This window comes from Cebus imitator, unplaced genomic scaffold, assembly GCF_001604975.1.
Source record: "Cebus imitator isolate Cc_AM_T3 unplaced genomic scaffold, Cebus_imitator-1.0 Scaffold189, whole genome shotgun sequence".
NCBI lineage: Eukaryota > Metazoa > Chordata > Mammalia > Primates > Cebidae > Cebus > Cebus imitator.
Genome location: NW_016107504.1, coordinates 519,233 through 543,707, shown reverse-complemented (window position 1 = coordinate 543,707; position 24,475 = coordinate 519,233). Strand labels below are relative to the sequence as shown.

Genomic DNA, 24,475 nt, shown 5'->3' with positions numbered 1-24,475 from the left:
GAATCTGTCTCAAAAAAAAAAAAAAATGCCCAGCAAAATGGCAAACTAGAAGCAGATCATGGGTGCTGCTCTTAGGGAGGGGAAACAAAGGCAGTAGTGAATACTGACCCTAAAAGCTGATCATCTAAGAAACCACACTGGGAACCATTAAAGCAGCAAGGGGACACAGAGAGCAGAGAGGAGTGAAGCTGAGTAGCAGCCTATCTGGATCAGTGTGGAATCAGGAGAAGCTCCCCAACATGGGAGAGGGTGATTCACACTCTCCACGGGTGTCTGTGTAAGGCTGGGAATGGGAGAATCCCCCTACCTTAATCCCCTACCCACCACTCCCACCCTCCCACCTCACCTCTAAACTGAGGCAGAGGGCTACCCAGACGTTTTGTGGAGTTAACTCCTCTACAAGCCTCGGACCCCGGAACAGACCAACACCAGTGCAACAGCCCCAACAGCAGCCACAGTAATAGTGCCTGGAGCAGTAAGATTGCTCCAGCCTCCTCACCAGACAAGGCTTGGTGCCAGCTTCCAGCCCAGCAGTCCTGCTTCTGCCTGAAATCAGCCAGAGGCTGCAGTCTCCTATTGTCCCAAGAAACACCTAGATGGCAGGGTGGACGACCCCACCCACTCCTGCCACTGGTAGCCTGGCAGGCAACACCTCCTAGAGCTTCCAGCCCAGATGTCCTGCTTCTGCCTGAACTCAGCCAGTGGCTGCAACATCCTGTTGTCCCCAGAAACACCCACAGGCAGGGCAAGTGACCCCACCCAGGTCCACCACTGGTAGCCAGGTGGGCAATGCCTGTTAGAGCTTCCAGCCCAGTGGTCCAGCTTCTGCCTAAACTTTGCTGGCAGTTGCAACCCCGAGTACCCCCAGGATGTACTTGGACAGCAGATCAGGTAACACTACCCACCCCCACAGCTCTTAGCTGGGCAAGACTTGCTGGCTTAGGTGGTGCTCAAGCATCACTGAGAGGTGATACACCCAGGTTCGCAGGTTGATAGAGGGGTGGTGTGTGCCTCCCTCTGCAGGGCTGGCCTGGCAAGAATAGGACCTGTTTGTCAACCACAGCTTCTACCTGAGGGAGCCCTGTGAACCAGAGCATCCAACCAAAGAAATGCCGGCATGAAGCCAGTAATTGGAGGGGGTTCCTCCAAGGTCCAGGAGTGGACTAGGTGAGTAGGCCATCTCCCTGCCCCCAATCACAGAATACTACCCCTGAGCCACGCAGCAGAGCAAGAAGCTATCTGGTGGCTAACACTTTTAAGCACCACCTATTGGATCGCAGCCCAAAACACACCACTAAAATATTCCGCCACTATACACTGCCTGTGAAAACTAAGGCAAAGGCTCCTACCAGCACGCAGCCTGAGCCAATGCTTGTGTACGCTGCAATGCTGCCACGGATGCTGGTATGCAAGAGCAAGCATGGATTCCACTGCCACCACCCCGACAAAGTTTTTGCTGGCACCTCCGTTGGAGTGTTGAGGCCAGTGAACTGGGAACACCCTGATCTCTCTGGCAGAGCAGGTTCCTAGCCCTGAGGGCCCAGAGAACAAAGCTGGGGGTCTGGTACCAGCCCCCTAGTTACTGAACTCATCCCAGGAAAGCTCAGGTGAGCCTTGGCCACCTGAAATCTTCAAAATCAAAGCCAGTCAACTGAACCCATCTTATACTACAATCAAACTCCCAAGGGCATCAAAGAAGATAAAAGCAAAAAAATCCATCCGAAGGAAAACAACTTCAGAGATTAAAGGGACATCAGTTCACACAGATAGGAAAGAACCAGCACAAGAACTCTGGCAACTGGTAAAACCAGAGGGTCTTCTTACCTCCAAACAACTGCACTAGTTCCCTAGCAATGGTTCTTAACCAGACTGAAATGGCTGAAATGACAGACATAGAATTCAGAATATACATAGAAATGAAGATCACTGAGATTCAGGAGAAAGTCGAAATCCAATCCAAGGAATTTTAAGGAATATGATAAAATGATACAGGAGGTGAAAGACAAAATGGCCATTTTTAAGAAAGAACCAAGCTGATCTGATAGAGCTGAAAAACTTACTACAAGAATTTCATAATACTATCACAAGCATTAACAGCAGAATATACCAAGCTCAGAAAAGAATCTCAGAACTCAGACTGGTTCTCTGAATTAACTTAGATAAAAATAAATGAAAATTTTCTCAACTTTGTTAGATAGGCCAACATTCAAATTCTGGAAATGCAGAGAACCCCTGCAAGGTACTATATAAGATGATCATCCCCAAGACACAGTTATCAGATTCTCCAAGGTCAACATGAAAGAAAAAGTATTAAAGGTAGCTAGAGAGACGGAGCAGGTCACCTACAAAGGAAGTCTCATTGGGCTACCTGTGTAGTGTTCAGCAGAAATGCTACAAGCCAAAAAAGATGGAAGGCCTATATGCAGCTTTCTTAAAGGAAAGAAATTCTGCTGGGCGAGGTGGCTCATGCCTGTAATCCCAACACTTTGGGAGGCTGAGGCAAGTGGATCATGAGGTCAGGAGTTTGAGACCAGCCTGACCAACAGGGTGAAACCCTATCTCTACTAAAAATATAAAAATTAGCTGGGCATGGTGGCAGGTGCCTGTAGTCCTAGCTACTCAGGAGGCTGAGGCAGGAGGATCGCTTGAACCTGGGAGACAGAGGTTGCGGTGACCCGAGATCATGCCACTGCACTCCAGCCTGGGTGACAGAGCAAGACTCTATCAAAACAGAACAGAACAGAATAAAACAAAACAAACAAAAACGAACAAACAAACAAAAAAAACCCAAAAGGAACCCCAGCCGAGAATTTCATATTCAGCCAAACTAAGCTTCATAAGCAAAGAAGAAATAAGATCCTTCTCGGACAAGCAAGTGCTAAGGAAATTCATGTTCATTAGATCTGTCTTACAAGAGATCTTGAAAGGAGTGCTAAATATGGAAAGGAAAGCCATTACCAGCTATTATAAAAACACACTTAAGTACATAGACTATTGACACAATACAGTAACTACACAATCAATTTTGTGTAATAATCAGCTAACAACACGATGACAGGATCAAATCCACACATATCAGTATTAACCTTGAATGTAAACAGGCTAAATGCCCCATTTACAAGGAATAGCCTGGCAAGCTGGATAAAAAAGCAATACCCAATTGTATGCTGTCTTTAAGAGACCCATCTCACATGCAATGACATTCAAAGGCTCAAAGTAAAAGGAAGAGGAAGAATCTATCAAGCAAATGGAAAACAGAAAAAAACAGGTGTTGTTATTCTGATTTCAGACAAAACAGACTTTAAATCAACAACAACAACAACAACAACGACAAAACAAAAAAGGGAATTCAAAAAGGGTTCAAGTCAACGAGAAGACAACTACCTTAAATATAAATGCAGTCAACACAGGAGCACTCAGATTCACGAAACAAGTTCCTAAAGGCCTATAAAGAGACTTAGATAAATATGTAATTATAGTGGGGGACTTCAACACCTCACTGACAGTATTAGACATATCATCAAGGCAGAAAACTAGAAAAGATATTTGGGACCTGAACTCAACACTTGACCAAATGGACCTAACAGACATCTACAGAACTTCCCCCACCCCTCCCCGCAGAACAACAGAATATATTCTTCTCGTCTGCCTATAGCACATACTCTAAAATTAACCACACAATCAGACATAAAACAATCCTCAGCAAATTCAAAAAACCCCAGATCATATCAACTATACTCTTAGACCATAGCATAAAAAAAATGAAAATAAATACTAAGGAGATTGCTCAAAACCATATTAATCACATAAAAATTAAACAATCTGCTCCTGAATGACTTTTGGCTAAATAATGAAACTAAGGAAGAAATCAAGTAACTATTTGAAAGCAATGAGAATAAAGATACAACATATCAGAATCCCTGGTACACAGTTAAAGCAGTGTTAAGAAGGAAGTTTATAGCACTAAATGCTCACATCAGAGAGTTAGAAAACTCTCAAATCAACCTCACATCACACCTAGAGGAACTAGGAAAACAGTAACAAACCAACCCCAAAGCTAGCAGAAGAAAAGCAATTACCAAAATCAGAGCTGATCTGAGTGAAATCAAAATATGAAAATCCATGCAAAAGATCAATGAATCCATGAGTTGGCTATTTAAAAGAATAAATAAGATTGATAGACCACTAGCTAGACTAATAAAGAAAAAAGAGACAATCCAAATAGACACAATCAAAAATGACAAAGGAGAAATTACCACGGACCCCAAAGAAGTAGAAATAAAACCCTCAGAGACTACAAAGAACACTATGCACACAAACTAGAAAACCTAGAAGAAACAATAAATTACTGGAAACATAACTGCCAAGATTGAACCAGGAAGAAGTTGAAACCCTGAACAGACCAATAACAAGTTCTAAAATTGAATCAGTAAAAAACCCCACACCAACCAGAAAAAGCCCAGGACAAAATGGATTCACAGCCAAATTCTACCAGATACACAAAGAAGAGCTGGTACCATTCCTACTGAAACTATCGCAAAAAATTAAGGAGAAAGGATTCCTCCTTAACACATTCTATGAGGCCAGCATCATTCTGCTACCAATACTTGGCAGATACACAACAAAAAAGAGAAAACTTCAGGCCAATATCCTTGAGGAGAACACATGCAAAAATCCTCAACAAACTACTAGCAAACCAAATCTAGCAGCACATCAAAACGCTAGCCCACCACAATCAAGTAGGCTTTATCCATGGGATACAAGGTTGGTTCAACATACACAAATCGATTAATGTGATTCATCACAAAAACAGAACTAAAAACAAAAAAGCACATGATCATCTCAATAGATGCAGAAAAAACTTTCAATAAGATTTAACATCCCTTCATGTTAAAAAGCCTCAACAAACTAGGCATTGAAGAACTATATCTCAAAATAATAAGAGCCATCTATGACAAATCCACAATCAAAATCATACTGAATGGGTAAATGCTGGAAGCATTACCCTTGAGAACCAGAAGACAAGGATGCCCATACTCACCACTCTGGCTCAACATAGTACTGAAAGTCCTAGCCAGAGCAATCAGGCAAGAGAAAGAAAAAAAGGCATCAAAATAGGAACAGAGGAAGTCAAATTATTTCTATTTGCAGATGATATGATTCTATATGTAGAAAACCCCATAGTCTCAGCCCAAAAGCTGCTAGATTTAGTAAAAGACTTTGGCAATGTTTCAAAATACAAAATCAATCTACAAAAATCAGTAGCACTTCTATGTATCAACAACGTCCTAGCTGAGTGACAAATCAAGAACTCAATCCTGCTCACAATAGCCATAAAAAGAATAAAATACCTAGGAATACAGCTAACTAGGGAGGTGAAAGATCTCTACAATGGGAATTACATGCACTGCTTAAAGAAATCAGAGGTGACAACAGCAAATGAAAAACATCCCATGCTCATGGATAGGAAGAATCAATATTGTTTAAAAGGCCATACCAACCAAAGCAATTCACAGATTCAGTGCTATTCCTATCAAACTACCAATGACATTCTTCACATAATTGGAAAAATATATATTCTAAAAAATTCATATGCAACCAGAAAAGAGATCGAAAAGCCAAAGCAATTCTAAGCAAAATTAACAAAGCTAGAGGCATCACATTCCTCACCTTCAAACTATACTACAAGTCTACAGTAACCAAACCAGGAAGGTATAGGTACAAAAACACACATAGTCTAATGGAACAGAATGGAGTGCCCAGAAATAAAGCTGCACCTACAACCATCTGATCTTTAACAAAGTCAACAATAAGAAGCAATGGGGAAAGGACACCCTATTCAATAAATGGTGCTGGGATAACTAGCTAACCATATGTAGAAGATTAAAACCAGACCCCTACCTTTCACCATATACAAACATCAACTCAAGATGAATTAAAGACTTGAGCATAAAACCTACAACTATAAAAAGCTTTGAAGAAAACTTAGGCAATATCTTTCTAGACATAGTCAGTGGCAAAGATTTTATGACAAAGATGCCAAAAGCAATTGCAAAAAAAATGAAATTTAACAAATAAGACTAATTAAGGAGCTTCTGCACAGCAAAAGAAACTATCAACAGAGTAAACAGACAACCTCCAGAATGGTAGAAAATATTTGCAAATTGTGCTTCTGACAAAGGTCTAATATCCAGAATCCATAAGGAACTTTAAAAAATTAAAAACCAAAAAACAAACGACTCCATAAAAAAGTGGGCTAAGGACATGAACAGACACTTTTCAAAAGGAGACCTATATGCAGCCAACAAGCATATGAAAACATGCTCAACATCACTAATCATCAGATAAAAGAAAATCAAAATCACAACGATATATCATCTCACACAATCAGAATGGTGACTATTTAAAAGTCAAAAAACAACAGATTCTGGTGAGCTTGTAGAGTAAAGAGAATGCTTATACACTGCTGGTGGAAATGTAAATTAAGTCACCCACTGTGGAAAGCAGTTTGAAGATATCACAAAGAACTTAAAATAGAACTACTGCCTGAGCTCAGGAGTTTGTGACCAGCTTGGGCAACATGGTGAAATCCTGTCTCTGCTAAAATACAAAAAATTAGCTGGGTGTGGTGGTGTGCACCTGTAGTCTTAGCTACTCAGGAGACTGAGGCAGGAGAAATGCTTCAACTCTGAAGGTGGAGGTTGCAGTGAGTCGAGATCATGGCACTGCACTCCAGCCTGGGTGACAGAACAAGACTCTGTCTCAAAAATAAAATAAAATAAAATAAAATAAAATAAAATAAAATAAAATAAAAAATTAAAAAAGAGAGAGAGAACTACCATTCAACTCAGAAATCTCATTACTGAGCATATGCCTAAAGGAATATAAATTATCATACCATAAAGACACATGCATGCATATGTTTTTCACAGCACTATTCACAATAACAAAGACATGGGATCAACTTAGATGCCCATCAATAGTCAACTGGATAAAGAAAATATGGTCAATATACACCATGGAATACTATGCAGCCATACAAAAGAACAAGATCATGTTCTTTGCAGCAACATGGATGGAGCTGGAGACCATTATCCTAAGTGAACTAATAGAGGAAAAGAAAACCAAATACTGCATATTCTCACTTATAAGTGGGAGCTAAACATTGAATACACATGGACACAAAGAGGGGAATAATAGACACAGGGGCCTACATGAGTGTGGAGGGTGGAAGGAGGGTGAGGATCAAAAAACTACCTATTGGCTACCATTCTTATTACCCGCATGATGAGATAATCTGTACAAGAAAACCTGTAATACATCATTTACCTATATAAAAAACTGGCAGCTGGGCATGGTGGCTCACACTTGCAAACAGCAATTTGGGGGGCCAAGGTGGGCAGATCACCTGAGGACAGGAGTTTGAGACCACCCTGGCCAACATGGTGAAATCCTGTCTTTACTAAAAATACAAAAAGGCCAGGCATGGTGGTGGGTACCTGTAATCTCAGCTACTTGGGAGGCTGAGGCAGGAGAATCACTTGAACCCAGGAGGCAAGGTTGCAGTGAGCCAAGATTGCTCCACTGCACTCCAGCCTGGGTGACAGAGTGAGACTCAATGTCAAAAACAAAATAAGACAAAACAAAACAACCTGCATGTGAACCTCTGAATAAATAAAAGTTAAAAATAACGTTTTTTTACATTTATAACTTTTAACTGTAAATAAAAATAAAAGTTAAAAAACTTCCCAGTACATAGAAGGTGCCATTAACTATCTGTTGAATGAATTCCATAAGCTTTACATTTATATATGTGTGAGTGTGTGTGTATGTATATATGTTAAACAATAAACAAAATAGATAATCCCATAAGAAAATATAAATAATTAGAATCAACTCATAGGAGCAAGAAAATTTGAATAGATGGAACTGAAAAAAGAAATCAAAGATTTCCTAGGGAGGAAACCAAAAGGCAGCAGACCCAGATGGCTTTACACATTCATTTTCTCAAGCCTTCAGGTAATGGATAATTCCTATGGGATCTAACCTGTTCCAGAGCATATAAATATATGATTTACGTATAATTTTCAATCTATGATATAAGCCTAAATACAAGAAGAAGCTTTCAACCAATATTACTTTAACAAACTTGCAAAGAGCCTAGCTAAACTATTTAGCAAAATTACCAAAGGAGATTAAAAGAATAATACATCTAAATATATATTGTATTGCGTTTTAGGTTTTGGGGTACATGTGAAGAACATGCAAGACTGTTGCATAGGTACATACATGGCAATGTGGTTTGCTGCCTTCCTCCCCATCACCTATATCTGGGATTAAATACATCATAGTTTTTGGAATTTTTTTTTTTTTTTTTTTTGGGGTGGGGTTTTGCCATATTAGACAGGCTGGTCTTGAACTCCTGGCCTGAAATGATCCATCCACCATGGCCTCCCAAAGTGCTAGGATTACAGGCATGAGCCACGATGCCCAGCCTAGGGTTAAATACATCTTAGGAGGATTTGGATAAATGACTTACTAGGACTAATTTCAAGAGTATAACAAATCTAATATTAGAAATTCTTTTATAAAAATAAACAATTAGACAGTGTAAAGGAAAAATGATCTCATTCATATTAGCAGCCAAACCATAAAATATATAGGGGTAGAATAAACCCACTAAGAACTGTATAAGACCTACATGATGAAAACTAAAAATGCTTACTAAAGAACGCTTAAGAAGACAGATTATTAAAATGAATATTAAAAAGGAATTTTAAAAGCCTTACCAGATTTCAAAGTAGACAAACTAAAGTAATTGAAACAGTGTGGTACTGTTGTAGTAACAAAAAAAGAAAGTCCAAAAATAAAGCCCATGTATGTATTGTAAGAATTTAGCATAGAAAAAAAATAGAGTACTGTGAGGATAGACTATTTAATAATTGGTTTTTAGAAAATGAATGATTTCAGTTGGAAAAACATAATATTAGAGATCTATCTCACATAATAAACAAAAAATATACTCTAGGTGTTAAAGTTCTAAATGTTAAGAAAGCAATACTAATACAAAATTTTTTTATAATTTATATAATTTTAAATAAAGAAAGCCTTTCTAAGTCTGATATGAAACGCGGACATCATGTAAGAAAAAAGAGAAAGACTACATAAAAATTTTTAACTTGTATAACCTGAAAGACATTATAAACATAAAGAAAGAAATAATAAGTGGGGAAATATTAGGCCACAAATATAGCTGACAAAGAATTAATAACACTACTAGTCAAAAGAGCTCCTAAAAATCAATACTTAAAAGACAATCTCATAGAAAAATAGGCAAAGGCTATGAGTAGGCAATTAAGAGAAGAAATGAAAAAGGCTAATAAACATATGTGATCAGTGAATTGAAACCTTAAATGAAAAGTGATATTCCATCTATCACATTGGCACAAATTAAAGATTTTGTTTTGTGTTCTTTTAGAGACAAGGTCTTGCTCTGTTGCCCAGGCTGGAGTGCAGTGGCATGATTACAGCTCACTGTAACCTGGAACTCCCAGGTTCAAGGTGATCCTCCCTTCTCAGCTTCCTAAGCAGCTGGGACTACGAGTGTGTGCCACCATGCCTGGCTAACAAATTCAACATTTTAAATATCTGGTATTAGTGAGAATGTGAGGAAAGGGGCATTCTTACATGCTGTTGGTGGGATTACAATTTGGTAAAATCTTTTGAAGCATAATTTGGTAGGGACCTGTTCAAATTTTAAATGGGCATATCCTTTTATGCAACGTCCACTTCCAGATATCTATCTTGTACATATAACATTCTTACATATACAAGAATGTTTACATAAAGTATTATTTACAAGAGCAAAAAAAGGGAGACACATTGAATGTACATCAGCAGAATACTTCAATTATAGCATATCCATATTATGGTACACTATTCAATGCATTAGGAAGAGTGAGGTAGATCTAGACTGATATTCAATAACCATGATCTATTTCTGAATGAAAAAAATTGCATAGCAAAGTGACCGGTATGATCTAATTTCAAAAACTATATCCTTCCATTACACAGGTATGTTTGCAGACACATACAGAAAAGATCTGAAAGGATATATGCCAAATTATTTTAAGATGGTTATTCCTGGTGTGGGAAATCTACTTTTTACATTTATGTAATGCTTAAATTATTTACAGTCAACATGTATTACTTCAGTAAATTTTTTAAAATGCTAACATGTAAAAACTAAAACAAGGTGCTCTATGCTACCTATGTCCCAGTAACCTCACTGAATTATTTAATTGAAATCTAAACCTGGAATCTTCAGAAATGTTAATCTTTCCAGATTTGTATCTCTGAGGACCTTGGCCTTTAAGCAAGGAGGTTTACAAAAATAACATATGGTCATGATAAAACCTCAAATAGTACAAAATAATATAAACAGCAAAATAAAACTCTCTGCCTTCTGAACAGCAATCTATTAATCTGATTCACCAAAGGCAACCAATATTAACAGCTGCTTATGGAGCCATCCAAATATTAAAAAGACAACTATTCAAAACATACTGTTTATACCTTTTTCACTTTACTTTAGGTATCCAAGGATAATAATATTAACTGGTAGCACTGACTACTATGTAGATCAGCTGTTATTGATACAGCACATCACAAATATGTTATGCTTAAATTCCAACATCACAGCATTCAACACTGAGCTGCAGGCTAGGTGTGGTAGCTCATGCCTGTAATCCCAACACTTTGGAATGCCTAGGCAAGGAGGATCACTTGAGCCCATGGGTTTGAAACCAGTCTGGTCAACATCCTGAGACCCTATCTCTACAAAAAACTTAAAAAATTAGCCAGGCTTGGTGGTGTGTGCATGTATTCCCAGCTCCTCGGTACGCTGAGGCAGAAGGATCACTTGAGGCCAGGAGGTAGAGGCTACACTGAGCTGTGATCATGCCATTGCACTCCAGCCTGGGTAACAGAGCCAGACCCTGTCTCAGTGGTCTTGAAGGTCAAATAGTACAAACCATGTTGGAGAAAGCAACATAATTCAACCAGAAGAAAATAATTTATTTTCGCTATAAAATAATTTACCATAAGCTAAACCTTGGCAAGGATCTAGCTCAAAAGTTTGGTCCTTTTAATTTTATTTGCCCAGAATGAGAATTTCTAAAGAAACTTAAAGAAAAAAATTATTCCAACCGTTTTTTCCCCATTGGTTGCATACTTACCACATTCTGTTTTGTTGTTTCCTCTAGGGTCTGTATCACATACAACCTATTTCGACAGCGCATACTGTGTATATCTTCATAGCGAATATTACCATATTTCTGCAAGAAATATGACTCCAGTGGATACCCATTCATGATAAACATCCACTTCTTCTTTTACAATCAGATTTATCAGACTCAGTTCTTGGAGGCTTTGGTTCTATTTCTAGGTAATTTCCTGACTTGTTCAATGATTTTGCAAATTTTCACCTCCCACATTTCAGTTTTTAAATATATTCACTGGAGAGAATTCCATCTACTATGTGCATAGACTAAGTACAAAAACATGGGTAAAATTCTTAATCTCTAAGAAGGGAATAACAATAATGAGAATAATTCACCTGTTAATACAACGATAGATGTTTAAAGTGGTCATTATTTGTGAAAGCAAATGAATTTATTCATTTAATGAAAAACAAATTGAGGCAGAGGAGTGGAAACAGTTCACAGAACTCATTTAAAAAGTTAAGTTGCATTTTAAGTTATATGTCTACTTGCATTATTATCTTACTCTTAATATAACACTAGAGATACATCATCGTTCAATCATTTTAAATATGCTAGGTAATATATGTATGGCATGAAAAAACTTACCTCATTTGACTCTCTAATCAAATCTGTAATATCCACTCTAGTATGACTGGTTTTTTCATCACTCACATTTGAACCCTGCTGAACATTTGAAGGCAATGGACTATCCTTATTGGTGACATTGTCAAAGAACCTATCAAAAAGTGATAGTAATACAAGAATTAGTGGAACTACCATTATTAAAGCAGAGAAATGAATCTAATTTCTCCCCAGTTAGTTAGAGGTTACTTTCAGCTGAGAGGACAAGGAAGGGTCTTATGAAGAAGTGGAACTTGTTTTTTTTTTTTTTTTTGAGATGGAGTCTTGTTCTGTCACTATGGCAGGAGTGCAATGGCACAATCTTGGCTCACTGCAACCTTTGCCTCCTGAGTAGCTGGGATTATAGGTGCCTGCCAGCACGCCTAGCTAATTTTTGTATTTGGAGACAGGATTTCACCATGTTGGCCAGGCTGGTCTTGAATTCCTGATCTTAGGTGATCTGCCTGCCTCGGCCTCCCAAAGTGCTGGGATTACAGGCATAAGCCACTGCACCTGGCCAAGAAGTGGAATTTGAAGATGGTTGGGCATTAGTAGGGTGTTGGTGTGGGGAATGGGATGGTGAAGGAATCATTTTGGGTTTTGAGGGAAGCAAACAGGCTCAGAGAGTACTTGGCAAATACCACATAGCTCAGTAGGAGTGGAATACAGTGTATGTAAAGGCATACAGGGGAAAATAACTGAAGAAAGGTACACTGAGCCCTTACTACAGAGTTCTGAATGTCAGAGTAAGATGTTTGTATTTTATTCTGTACATGATGGGATTTTATGTGGCATTATGATAGTTGCCCATTCAAATATTAATTTATTTAGCATGTACAAATATGTGCATACACACACACACACACACACACACACACACATACAATGTATATACTCCAATATAAAATAGCATTCATACAAAAGCTACTAGGAAAATAAAGTTCAACCTACCTGAAACCACATAGAAACCAGAATAACTTCCCCCAACAGGATATTTAACATTATCAACTATGCTCTTCCTGCTCAAACTACTTCTACATAGACACTTTATAGCTCAAACTGGGAATATGAAAGTCCTAGCATACTGAATCAACAATATTAGTGTAAATGTGTAAATAATTTAATGTCTCACTTCAAAGTAATTTATTCTTGCTATATTTTTCTGGAGATAGAGGACTGGACTTTAGGTGTAGCTCTTTCATTCAAGTAGTTTTGTAACCTCAGGCAAATTGAAGTTTCTAGGGCTCAGTTTTCTCTGTAAAATATGGGGATTGAACAACGTAATCTCTCAAATCTCCTCCAGATTTAAATGTTATGGTTCTTACAATACCTGTTTAATGCTGTCACAGCTTCAGCATCATCTTTACAAGTCAGCAGTTTGTCTAAATTATAGTCAAGTATTGCCAATCCCAGTTGCAAAATAGCCTTTATTCCATCATAGAAGAAACAGTCGACCACATTCACTGCACTTTCAATAGGTAGCACACTAATAAAAAGTGTGAGAAACCATGAGAGAGAAACTGAGGAAAAGAATGTCATATCAGTCATGTGTTCTGTCAGCTGAGGAAGGTGATCCCTGATAAGTTCTTCAAAGACTGCCTGATCAACCAAGGCACCTAGAGAATATCAAAATAAGTTTAAAAATAAACATTTTTCAAAAGGATTTGTTTCCACACTTCCCCACTTCTATTGGCATGCTGATGTATTTCATTCTTCTTCCTTAAATTATGAACTCTTTCTGTATTTTATACATCTAACTGCTAGTAGTGTCATGTACTTCAGAAATGCAATTCAAATTCATTTGAAGAGTTATTTATTGAGTCTTTATTATATGCAGAGACCTGTACTAGGTATTATAAGAGCTATACCAATTAATGAAGTGGTCTCATGGTCAGGGAATTTAATATCTAGCACAACTCAAGATAAATACACAAATAATTATAATGAAAAACAGTACAATCAATGACCTAATCATAATCCTGAAAGCCTGTTAGGGTATAAAGAGGAGACCATCCATAAGTTTTAACGTAAGGGATCACAGATCTGCAAATATTTGCTGACTAAAGAAGATACTATACAATTAACAAACTAAGAACTTGATCCTTCTTTGAAACGTTGCAAGTATCTCCATAATTCATACACATGTGGAGATTTTAAGCTGACTGAAATCTCCCTCCCATCAAGAAACTACTGAAATTCACAAGTAGCTCTGGATTCTTGAGATCATCATTGTTTTAGCAATATAAAGTTTATAAACTTAATGCTTCCATTTTTGTTAAGAAATGGACCAGGTATTTTATTTTCAAAAGGAACATATTAAACAATCTTTCCGAATATACATTCAGTACAAAAAGCTCTTCTTTTAAGAATGTCAGTGAATGTGAGGTTTTGATATTGCTTGCATTTTATACCACAACCTAATTAATCAGTCCTTCTCTTTTATTAGTAATTAGACAAGAGACACTAAAATTGTTTAGAAAATAAATATACATCTGTATGTATGCATATGTGTGTGAGTGGTTTTTCTTTTACCAATAATTCGACGATTAAAATAATCAGGCAACATTCGTTCACATACAGCAACCAGAAGCCAAAAAGCTTCTTCCTCTTTTGCATATAGAAGCAGCACTGAAGTCAAAATATTCATTGCCTAAAATTCATAGAAAACAGTTTTAAAAAGTAAATATTGCTCAGGTAATAATTATATTTCTTAAAACATAATAGTTTTTGACAGCAACAAGAACTACTGAGAATAATAATAGTGTAATAACTGTGGAAACATGAGAACTCTGAGCCAGTCCAAAGCAAAACAAGGTGAAGTCAGGCTAACATTTGATAGTTGTTTTATAAAGTAACATTCAAGTAAAGTGAAGCAGTAATATAATACATATAAAACATAATAAGTAAAATCTCTCTCATTTCAATGAGTGAAAATCTTAATTATCACTGATCTGAAAAAACTTACATAATTTTCAAAGACATATTAAAATGAAAGAAAACAAACTTCATCTGTATTTCCAACCACCTATAAAGGAATAGCTCTTAGATATGAATCATCCTTAATATATCCAAAACTGAACATCTTCTTTCCCCTATCAAGTAGGATTCTTCTTATCTATCCTAGTTTTGATCATGCTGAAAACCCTCTATCTGCTATATCCGTTTCATATCCTAGGGTTTCTTCTTACAAAATGTCTTTCAGATTTGCTTTTTCCTTCCCATTCCCACTACCACTCTTTTTGCTGCTTCTTACAAATGTCAGATCATTACTTTTATATACATTGCCACATCCTTTATTATAAAGGTAATAAATCCCTAATGGATAGAATTTACAGAGAATGGAAAAGTATGAAGGAGAAAATAAAACCTCTTATATTCCACATTCCCAGAAATCAACTGTTAACAAGTTGATACATTTTTCTGCAGTTTTTTTCTCCCTTTTTCTCTTAAAATTTGTATCACACTGTGTACTAAACTTTTATTTTTTCACTTAGCACTATATAGTAATATTCAACGCCAATAAACATTCTTCTAAAACAGTATTTTTAATGACCAAAATAATCTAAGGTGGATATAAATTCTTTAATCATTCTACTATTGTTGGACATGTAGGTTAATTCCAATTTTTTACTATTTCATATAATGCTGCAATGGATATATTTTTTATATAAATCTTCATCCAATTACACTTTTTTCTCAGGACCGATACCTAGAAATGAAATTGTTTGGTCAAGTGGTATTTTCAAAAGACTTCATATTATTGCCAAATTAAATTCCTGAAAGAAAATATCAATTTATATTTCTGACCAACAGTGTTTAAATGTTTATTTCACTGCACCTTTGCCAATATTGCAAATCATAATAATTATAATGATCTTCACTGATTTGATAGTAAAAAATGGTATCTCATTGTTTTAATTTTAATTTCTTTGAGGTTGAACTTTCTGTTTCAGGCTTTAACATCAACCTGTATTTTCTCATCGGTGATTAATCCTTTTATGTCTGTTGCTCATTTCTATACTTTCATACCTTACTTACAGATTTGTATATTAACTATGCCAATTTCATGCCAAATCTAGCACACTGTTTGATGTCAAGCTTAGTTTTTACTGAATCATTTTCCCATGCAAGAAGCCATACTGGGAGGGGATATAGTGAACATGGCAAAGTAAGGACTTCCAAAAAATGCTCTCTTCTATAAAAGCATCAAGAACACTGACAAAAGTCATCAGAATCAACTTTAGAACTCTGAAAATTAACCAATAGCTTACAGCAATTCAGGTAGCATTTAAAGGCTGAATCTCAGTAAAACCAGTAAGCTCTGTGGCATTTTAAATCACCCTATTCCCAACCCCCTCCTCAGTTTCACAGTAGCCTTAAAAATCAACATCCAGGCCAGGCATGGTGGCTCATATCTGTAAGCCTAGCACTTTGGGAGGCTGAGGTGGGCGGATCGCTTGAGGTCAGGAATTTATAACCAGTCTGGCCAACATGGTGAAACCCCGTCTCTACTGAAAAAAAAAAAAAAAAAATCACTGGGGCGTGGTGGTGCACACCTATAATCCTAGGTACGCAGGAGTCTGAGACAGGATAATTGCTTGAACCTGGGAGGCAGAGGTTGCAGTGAGCCGAGATCATACCACTGCATTCCAGCCTGGGTAACAGAGCAAGACTTTGCCAAAAAAAAAAACCCCAAAAACCAAAAAACAAAAATCCACAAGAATAAAAAACAATGTCCATATAAAAACTTGTACATGAATATTCATAGCAGCGTTATTCACAATAGCCAAAACAAGAAGACAACTCAAATGACTATCAACATTGAATAGACAAACAAAATGTAGTATCTATCCATATAATGGAATATTATTAAATCATAAGAAAGAAGTCCTAATACATGCTATAACATGGATGAACTTTGAAAATAATATGCTAGGTAAAAGAAGGCAGACACAAAAGACCACATATTGTATCACACAAATTATATGAAATGTGCACAAAAGGTATATTTATAGAGCTAGAAAGTAGATTAATGATTGCTTGGGTTGATAGTAGGAGAAATGGGAAGTAACTGCTAATGGATATGGGGCTTCTTTTTAAGGTGATGAAAATGTTCTAGGGTTTTTTTTTAAATCAAAATCAACAAAATCTGTTTACCATATTAAGTTTAAACTCTTGTCCCAGGCTTTAGAGATTCTTCATGGTTTTGTCCCATACAAACTTATTTACTGTTTTATTCCAACCTGAACCTAGCCAATCTTATCTCCCAAGGCAGGCTTATTCTCGCCTCAATGGCATCACTCATACTTATAACCCCAAAGAACTTTCTTCTTGCCCTCCATGTTTCTAACCTTGCTCTCATCTTTTAGAAGTAAACATTAAGTGCTGCCTATTTTGAAGCTATCTCTAAGCTACCACTTATAGACAACATCACAGAGTCTGTGAGTATAAGCTCTTTGAGAAAAGAAGCATTGTGCTTCTTTTATACCTTTCAGAGATCTTAAAATATGCTAAAAATACTTGCCATTTAGATGTTCCATTCACTTAAGATAGTTTTTTTAATCTCTATTGACAAGTTACAGTGGATAGGTGGTATTGATATGTAACAATTACGGTATTCAACCCATTATAAATGAATGCATGGCCCAGAGTGCTACCTATCCATGATACTCCAATCTCCTCTTCTTCCACAGTAACTACACATATCTGCTCAGCCACACTATACTCCACAGACTTCCTTGTGAATAGGTGTATCCATGTGACCAAGATCATCCAACAGAATGTGGGTGAAGTGACATTTGCCCCTTTCACGCCTAGCCCATAAACTCTTCTACAGTTATTCTCCATGCTCTTTCCCTGTTCCTGTGAGAGCTAATGGTGATGAAAGTGGACTTGGGAAGCATTTTTTTTTTTTTTTGAAAATGACAGTCTGCTGTCAGCTTACAGTTTAAGTTCCTGAATAATCTCATGGAGGAGAACTCCATACTGATCTGAAGAGTTAATCTCCTTTGTTTATTCCTTCAAGAAATAAAATTCTATTGTGTTTAATCTATTATCTGTGTTTGTGTTAGCAGTCTAGCCTACCCTAATTGATGGTGTGCAATTTTTTTCCAATGATTCCTCTGCTGCCTATAAAATAAAATTCAAACTCCAGCTCTCTCCCAATCTACCTTACTGATTTTTTTCTCCAACTACTTCACTTCATCCACCCTATGCTTCTACAAAACTAAACAAACATGGTCCTATATACTCTACATTTACCTCTACCTGTGTTCAGTTACACGGATCCCTTCACCTGGCATGCTCTTTTCATTCCATCTCCATATGTCCAAAATTAACCAATTTTTAAGATCTGCAAATGCTATCTTTTCCACAAAGCCTTCTCTGATTCCTCCCAGTGAAAAAAATAGTTTCTCCTTATTATGCATCATGACAGGACTTTCTGTTTCTCTGTTTGTCTCACTTGTGTTTTGTTTCTTAATGAATATGCTTTAACATCTCTTGGTCTACATATTTTTAAGAGCAGGACTCTTATCTGACACATCTTTATATAGCCTTAGGTGCCTAGCACAGTATGTTTTATAGGGCAGAAGTTTAATAAACATTTGTCAAATGAAAAAGACAAATAATGAAATACCAATTCTCCTAAGTATTCCCATTACCATCCTACTTACATTAATATCATCCTCCATCTATCTCACCACAATCTTTGTCCTTATAATCACCACTTCCAAATTAGTGGAGTTGGATTTGATGTGATTTTATTTGGAACATACACACAGTAGGGCTCATAGTTAAGTCATACCTGGCAGTATCCAATTTTGGGATTCCTGTATGCATAAGCAGTGAGTACCCTTCTCAGAGCAGATATGCCAGTGTCACTCTGAAAGGCAGGGTGCTCAGGCAGAGAGCGACGCAAATCACGTTCAATTTCTTCAGTAGCCAAGTTGCTGGTCCCTAAGGACTGCTCAACAACTTCAGCATAATAGCCAGGATTAGTAGCCATGTCATTAACAGCACCTGTGAAGTTTATTACATTACAGCAGAAGAGGGATATAATAAAGCTACTATTTTCATATATACATACAGAATTGGATTTCATTATCTTAATATTTAGCCTTATGCTCAAGTGATTTCTGAGCACAAACAGAAAAGAACTTTACACTACAATCTATGTCAAGCTACTAATTTTATCCAACAGAATATCATTTTTATGAGCTTTTTTCACCCTTAACCTGACTGTTGACACTAGAGATAAAGATCCCCCTATTATATATATATCTATATCTATATATCTATATATATGTCTATCTATCTCTATCTATCTATAGATAGATAGAGATAGATAGATAGATATCTTCCTAATAAACTAATCTGCTGAGATGCTGAATATGTGGATATATAGGTAAGGTGCAAATAACTACTTACCTTTCTCTTTTCACTAGTGTTAACTAAAGGTTAGTAAAACTTTGTACTAACCATCTTTGTGATTATTTCACTTTAGCTTATGGCATAACTCCTAGAAAGGCATAGTTAATGTCTGCTAAATAAGTAAAGTGAATAAATGTAATACCTGAAAAAAGCATCCAGAGTTCTCCTCTTAAGGTTTCTGGAATCCCTCTTACAACAAGATCTCGAGTCTTTTTAGTTCGAAACATACTAACACCACGTCCACATTCTGCAAATAGTATTTTCCATGACTGTTCTTTCATTTTTTCTTTCAACTGTAATAACAGAAAAATCAAAACAACTAAACCTAGTGAGAAAGTAACTTCTTTAAAATAACCTGCTCAGTCTGTTTACCTTGAAACAACATCTATGGAAATCAAGGACATAGAAAACCAAAATTAGTATTCACCTAGGGGTGAAACACAGAATTCTTTCATCATGAAAATCTTTTAAACTCATGTGAGCATAGCAGGTTTAATTTACTATTTGAATTCTTAGCTAAACTCATATAAAAATGGTAAAATGTGTTATACTTGGGAAGCAAAGCTTTAAGCCATCATTCTCTCCAAATCACATCTATTTCAGGATTAGAAATCTATGCAAATAAAACCCAATGTCAATAAATATGTACAACAGTTATGTATCTGTAAAAATCCCCAATGTCCAACTTTTATCTTCTCTCTTCATTCCTGATAACAGTCTTTGTGTACAAAGGAACTAAATAAGTTACACAGTAGAACCTGCTGGAAAACTTTTCAAGTGCCAAAAGATGAGTTTTCAGTTGTGGTATCTTCTAGTCTGCTTTTAAGATTTTTATTTTTCATCAACTGTTTCAGCCCATAAGCTTAAATATTTTGTTTTCCTACCATTGTAGAATTAAGAGTCTCCAAATTCTGAGGGTGAAATACTGTCATCAAGGCTTCAGTGCTCACAGTTTTACTGCATTCTTTCTGATTTGTCAAAGATTGCACCTCAATATTATCAGATAGATCTGTAGACTCAGAACAAATAGGAAGCTGAAAAAGAAAGAATGTAATTGTCCCAGATGCATGCTTAGAAGTTTCCGCAAGAAAAATAAGTTCTAATGTTTGTCTGTCATTTATAAACCACAGTCTATATACATACCACAATATCTCAGAGACATACCACAATATCTCAGAGACATACCAACGAAAATTAGAGATGTCAACAACCTGACTTCTAGGATGGCAAACTCAGAACCTCTGTGAACATACTCCCCCACAAAGGCAATAAAATACTGGCAAAACATTAAAAATAAGCCATTTCAGAACACTGGAATTAACCAAAGGCATGCAATAAACTGAAAAGCATCTATTCGAGAAACATTAATGAGCCTGAGTAAGATCAGAAGAGTCTGTGGGGTTTTCAACTCTTTCCACCTGCCCAAGCTCAGAAATGAAAGCTAGCAGTAGGGCAGCCAGTGGATTTATTGGAGTTTCATTAAAAGCCCTATCCCCAGGGCATAGACAATATTTTGACTGAACTTGCAACTCCCTGGAAAATCTCTATTCCCAGGGTGTTGCTATTTGATTTGATTCACAGCTCAGCTTGGTGAAAAAACTCTGTTCCAGAGTATTATAGAAAACAATAGCAACTGGCTGGTAACATCCTAGCTGTCCAAAGCTATGATTTCAGCTAGAGCAAGCAAGACCCTGGCTAAAAATTTAAAAGGAAGACCTGAAAAACCAGATGATGATATGGAACTTTGAAAGGCTGCAACATATTCTTGGAGATCCAGAAGAATGAATACATGTACAGGGCTGCGAGCATGCCTAGGAAAGAAATGGGACAGAAGAAGGCCCCAGTCACTCAATTCTGGCTATCTTTGAAAGCAGGAAAAACAAAACAAAACAAAACAAAACAAAACTAAACTAAACTAAACTAAAGCTGATTTGTAAATTGTTTGAAGTTTTCGGTATACTTTCACACAGATATCCTTGAGAAAAATGTAGAATATTTGATACCATAAGGCATTTAAGAAAATCTAACCCATCACTGAATAGCCACTAAGTTATACTGATTCAGGGGGTGATCCAAGGAAGTCAGGATTAAAAACAGAAACAAGAACTTAAAAAAAGCAACCAATGGAAAGTGTCTTGAGGAGGCCCACTTGTTGGATTTCATAAATAAAGACTGTAAAGCAGCTATTATAAATATATTCAAAGAATTAAAGAAAACTATGCCTAAAAAAATTAAGGACCCAATAAAAAGTAGGCAAAAGATCTAAACAGATACCTCACCATGGAAGATATAAATAGCAGATAATCATATGAAAGAGGTTCAACATCAGATGTCACTAAGTAATTTCAAATTAAAACAACATTACACACTTACCAAAACCCAAAACATTGAAAATACCAAGTACTTATGAAGATGTGTTGATACCGTCATGCAATGTGAAATAAATGTAAATATATAAACTATACCCCCATGTTTCTTGCAGCATCACTCGGAACAGCCAAGATATAGAATCAACCTAAATGTCCACCAACAGATGAATGGATACAGAGAATGTGATAAATTTTACAAAGGAATATTATTCAGCCAAAAAAAGAATAAATCATTTTCATTTGCAGTAACATGGATGAACATGGAGAATATTATGTTAAGTGAAGTAAGTCAGGCACAGAAAGATAAATACCATATGTTCTCACTCATATGAAGGAGGTTAAAAGTTGAGCTCATAGAAGTATAGAGTGAAATGATGGTTATTAGAGGATAGAAAGTATAGGGGGAGGGTTGCACTATTTTACATTCCCAACAGCAATATATGAGAGTTTCAATTCTTCACATCCTTCTCAACAGTTAGTATGTCTCTTTAATTATAGCCACCGTAGGGGATATAAAATGGTATTTCATCATGATTTTGATATGCATTTCCCTAATGACTAATGTTATGAAAAATCTTTTAATGTACGTATTGGCTATTTCTTTATTTTCTTTAGAGAAATGTCCATTCAAATCCTTTAACCATTTTAGAAATTGGGTTGTTTGCCTTTTATTATTAGTCCTAAGAATTTTTTATACATTCTAGACAGAAGTCCCTTACCAGACACATAATTGGCAAATATTCCCTCCATTCTGTAGGTTGTCTTTTTGCCTTCTTGATGATATCATTTATAGCACAAAAGTTTTTAATTTTGATGTAATCCGATTTACCTATTTTTTTCTTAAGGGTCACATGCTTTTGGTGTCATATCTATTAACAATTGCCTACTTCAAAATCACGGAGATTAATTTGTACATGTTCTCTGAGAGTTTTATAGTTTCAGCTCTTACATTTAGGTCTTTAATCCATTTTAAGTTAATATTTGTGTATGTTTTAAGAAAAGAATACAACATCTTTTTTGGGGTGTGGAGTATCCCCATTGAATTAGCTTGGCTTCATTGTTGAAAACTAACTGCCTTAAATGTGAGCATTTATTTCTAGACTCTCAATTCTATTACTTTGATCTATATGTCTCCCCTTATGCCAGTATCACAATGTCTTGTTTACTACAGCTATATAATACGCTTTGAAATTGGAAAGCATGAGTCTTCCAACTTTGTTTTTCCTCTTCAATACTGTTTTAGTTATTCTGAGTCCTTTATATTTCCATATAAAACTGTATGAACTACAAAGTTTTACTTTTAAAACATGTCGGTTACCCAGCTTCTACAGGTTATAACTATACCAGATATTACAAGTTACTAGTAGGAGTGCTGAAAAGAAAAGAGAAAAGAAAAGAAAAAAAGATGCACTAAGGTCATCCTTAAACTTTAGTAGCTTAAGTAAGATAAAGAATGCCCATGACTGAGGCAGAGAAAAAGAAGTAACAACTTAGGGTGGAGCAATCCAGTGGTATTTTAGTTTGAAATCCAAGAAGCAAGCACAAGCCCTAGCAGGATTGGACATTAAGATTGGCTCTGAGGCCTCACCCAAATCTCACCTTGAATTGTAATAATCCCCATGTGTCAAGTGTTGGACCAGATGGAGATAACTGAATCAAGGGGACAGTTTACCCCATGCTGTTCTCATGATAGTGACTGAGTTCTCAAGAGACCTGATCGTTTTATAAGGGGCTTTCCCCTTCGCTCAGTACTCATTTCCTCTCCTGATGCAGTGTGAAGAGATGCATTCTGCCATAATAATAAGTTTCCTGAGGCCTTCCCAGCCATGTGGAATTGTGAGTCAATTATACCTCATTTCTTTATTACCCAGTTTTGGGTATTTCTTCATAGCAGTGTGAGAACTAATACAGTAAATTGGTATGGGGTGCTGCTGTAAATATACCCCAAAATGTGAAAGCAACTTTGGAACTGGGTAACAGGCAGAGGTTGGAATGGTTTGGGGGGCTCAGAAGAAGACAGAAAGATGTGGGAAAGTTTGGAACTTCCTAGAGACTTGTTGAATGGCTGTGACCAAAATGCTGATAGTGATACGGACAATGAAGTCCAGGTTGAGGTGGTCTCAGATGGAGATGAGGAACTTCTTGGGAAATGGAGCAAACATGACTCTTGCTATGCTTTAGCAAAGAGACTGGTGGCATTTTGTCCCTGCCCTAGAGATCTGTGGAACTTTGAACTTGAGAGAAATGATTTAGGATATCTGGTGGAAGAAATTTCTAAACAGCAAAGTGTACCAGAGGAAGCAGAACATAAACGTTTGGAAAATTTGTAGCCTAATGATGTGACAGAAAAGAAAAATTCATTTTCTGGAAGGAAATTCAAGCTGGCCACAGGAGCCAAATGTTAATCAGCAAGACAATGGGGAAAATATCTCCAGGGCATGTCAGAGACAGCCTCTCCCATCAGAGGCCTGGAAGCCTAGGAGAAAAAAATGGTTTAGTGAGTCCAGCCCAGGGCCCCCCTGCTCTATGCAGCCACAGGACATGGTACCCTGCATCCCAGCTGCTTCAACTCCAGCTGTGGCTAAAAGAGGCCAAGGCTCAGCTTGGGCCATTGTTTCAGAGCGTACAAGCCCCAAGCCTTAGTGGCTTACACATGGTGTTGGGCCTACAGGTGCACAGAAGTCAAGAACTGTGATTTGGGAACCTCTGCCTAGATTTCAAAGGATGTATGGAAATGCCTGGATGTCCAGGCAAAAGTTTGCTGCAGGGGTGGAGTCCTCATGGGGAACC

General features: G+C 36.9%; 1 protein-coding gene across 1 annotated transcript in view; it reads right to left on the bottom strand.

Annotated features, from left to right (window-relative positions):
* TBC1D8B (TBC1 domain family member 8B) overlaps positions 1-24,475 on the bottom strand; it is a 64,393-nt gene that overhangs the window by 12,456 nt on the left and 27,462 nt on the right. The window contains exons 8-14 of the mRNA XM_017546434.2: positions 20,201-20,350; positions 19,459-19,609; positions 18,691-18,905; positions 14,418-14,535; positions 13,216-13,501; positions 11,871-12,000; positions 11,238-11,336 (exon numbers count right to left, since the gene is read on the bottom strand). Coding sequence (XP_017401923.1) covers positions 11,238-11,336; positions 11,871-12,000; positions 13,216-13,501; positions 14,418-14,535; positions 18,691-18,905; positions 19,459-19,609; positions 20,201-20,350 — 1,149 coding nt within the window. The remainder of the gene's footprint in view (positions 1-11,237; positions 11,337-11,870; positions 12,001-13,215; positions 13,502-14,417; positions 14,536-18,690; positions 18,906-19,458; positions 19,610-20,200; positions 20,351-24,475) is intronic.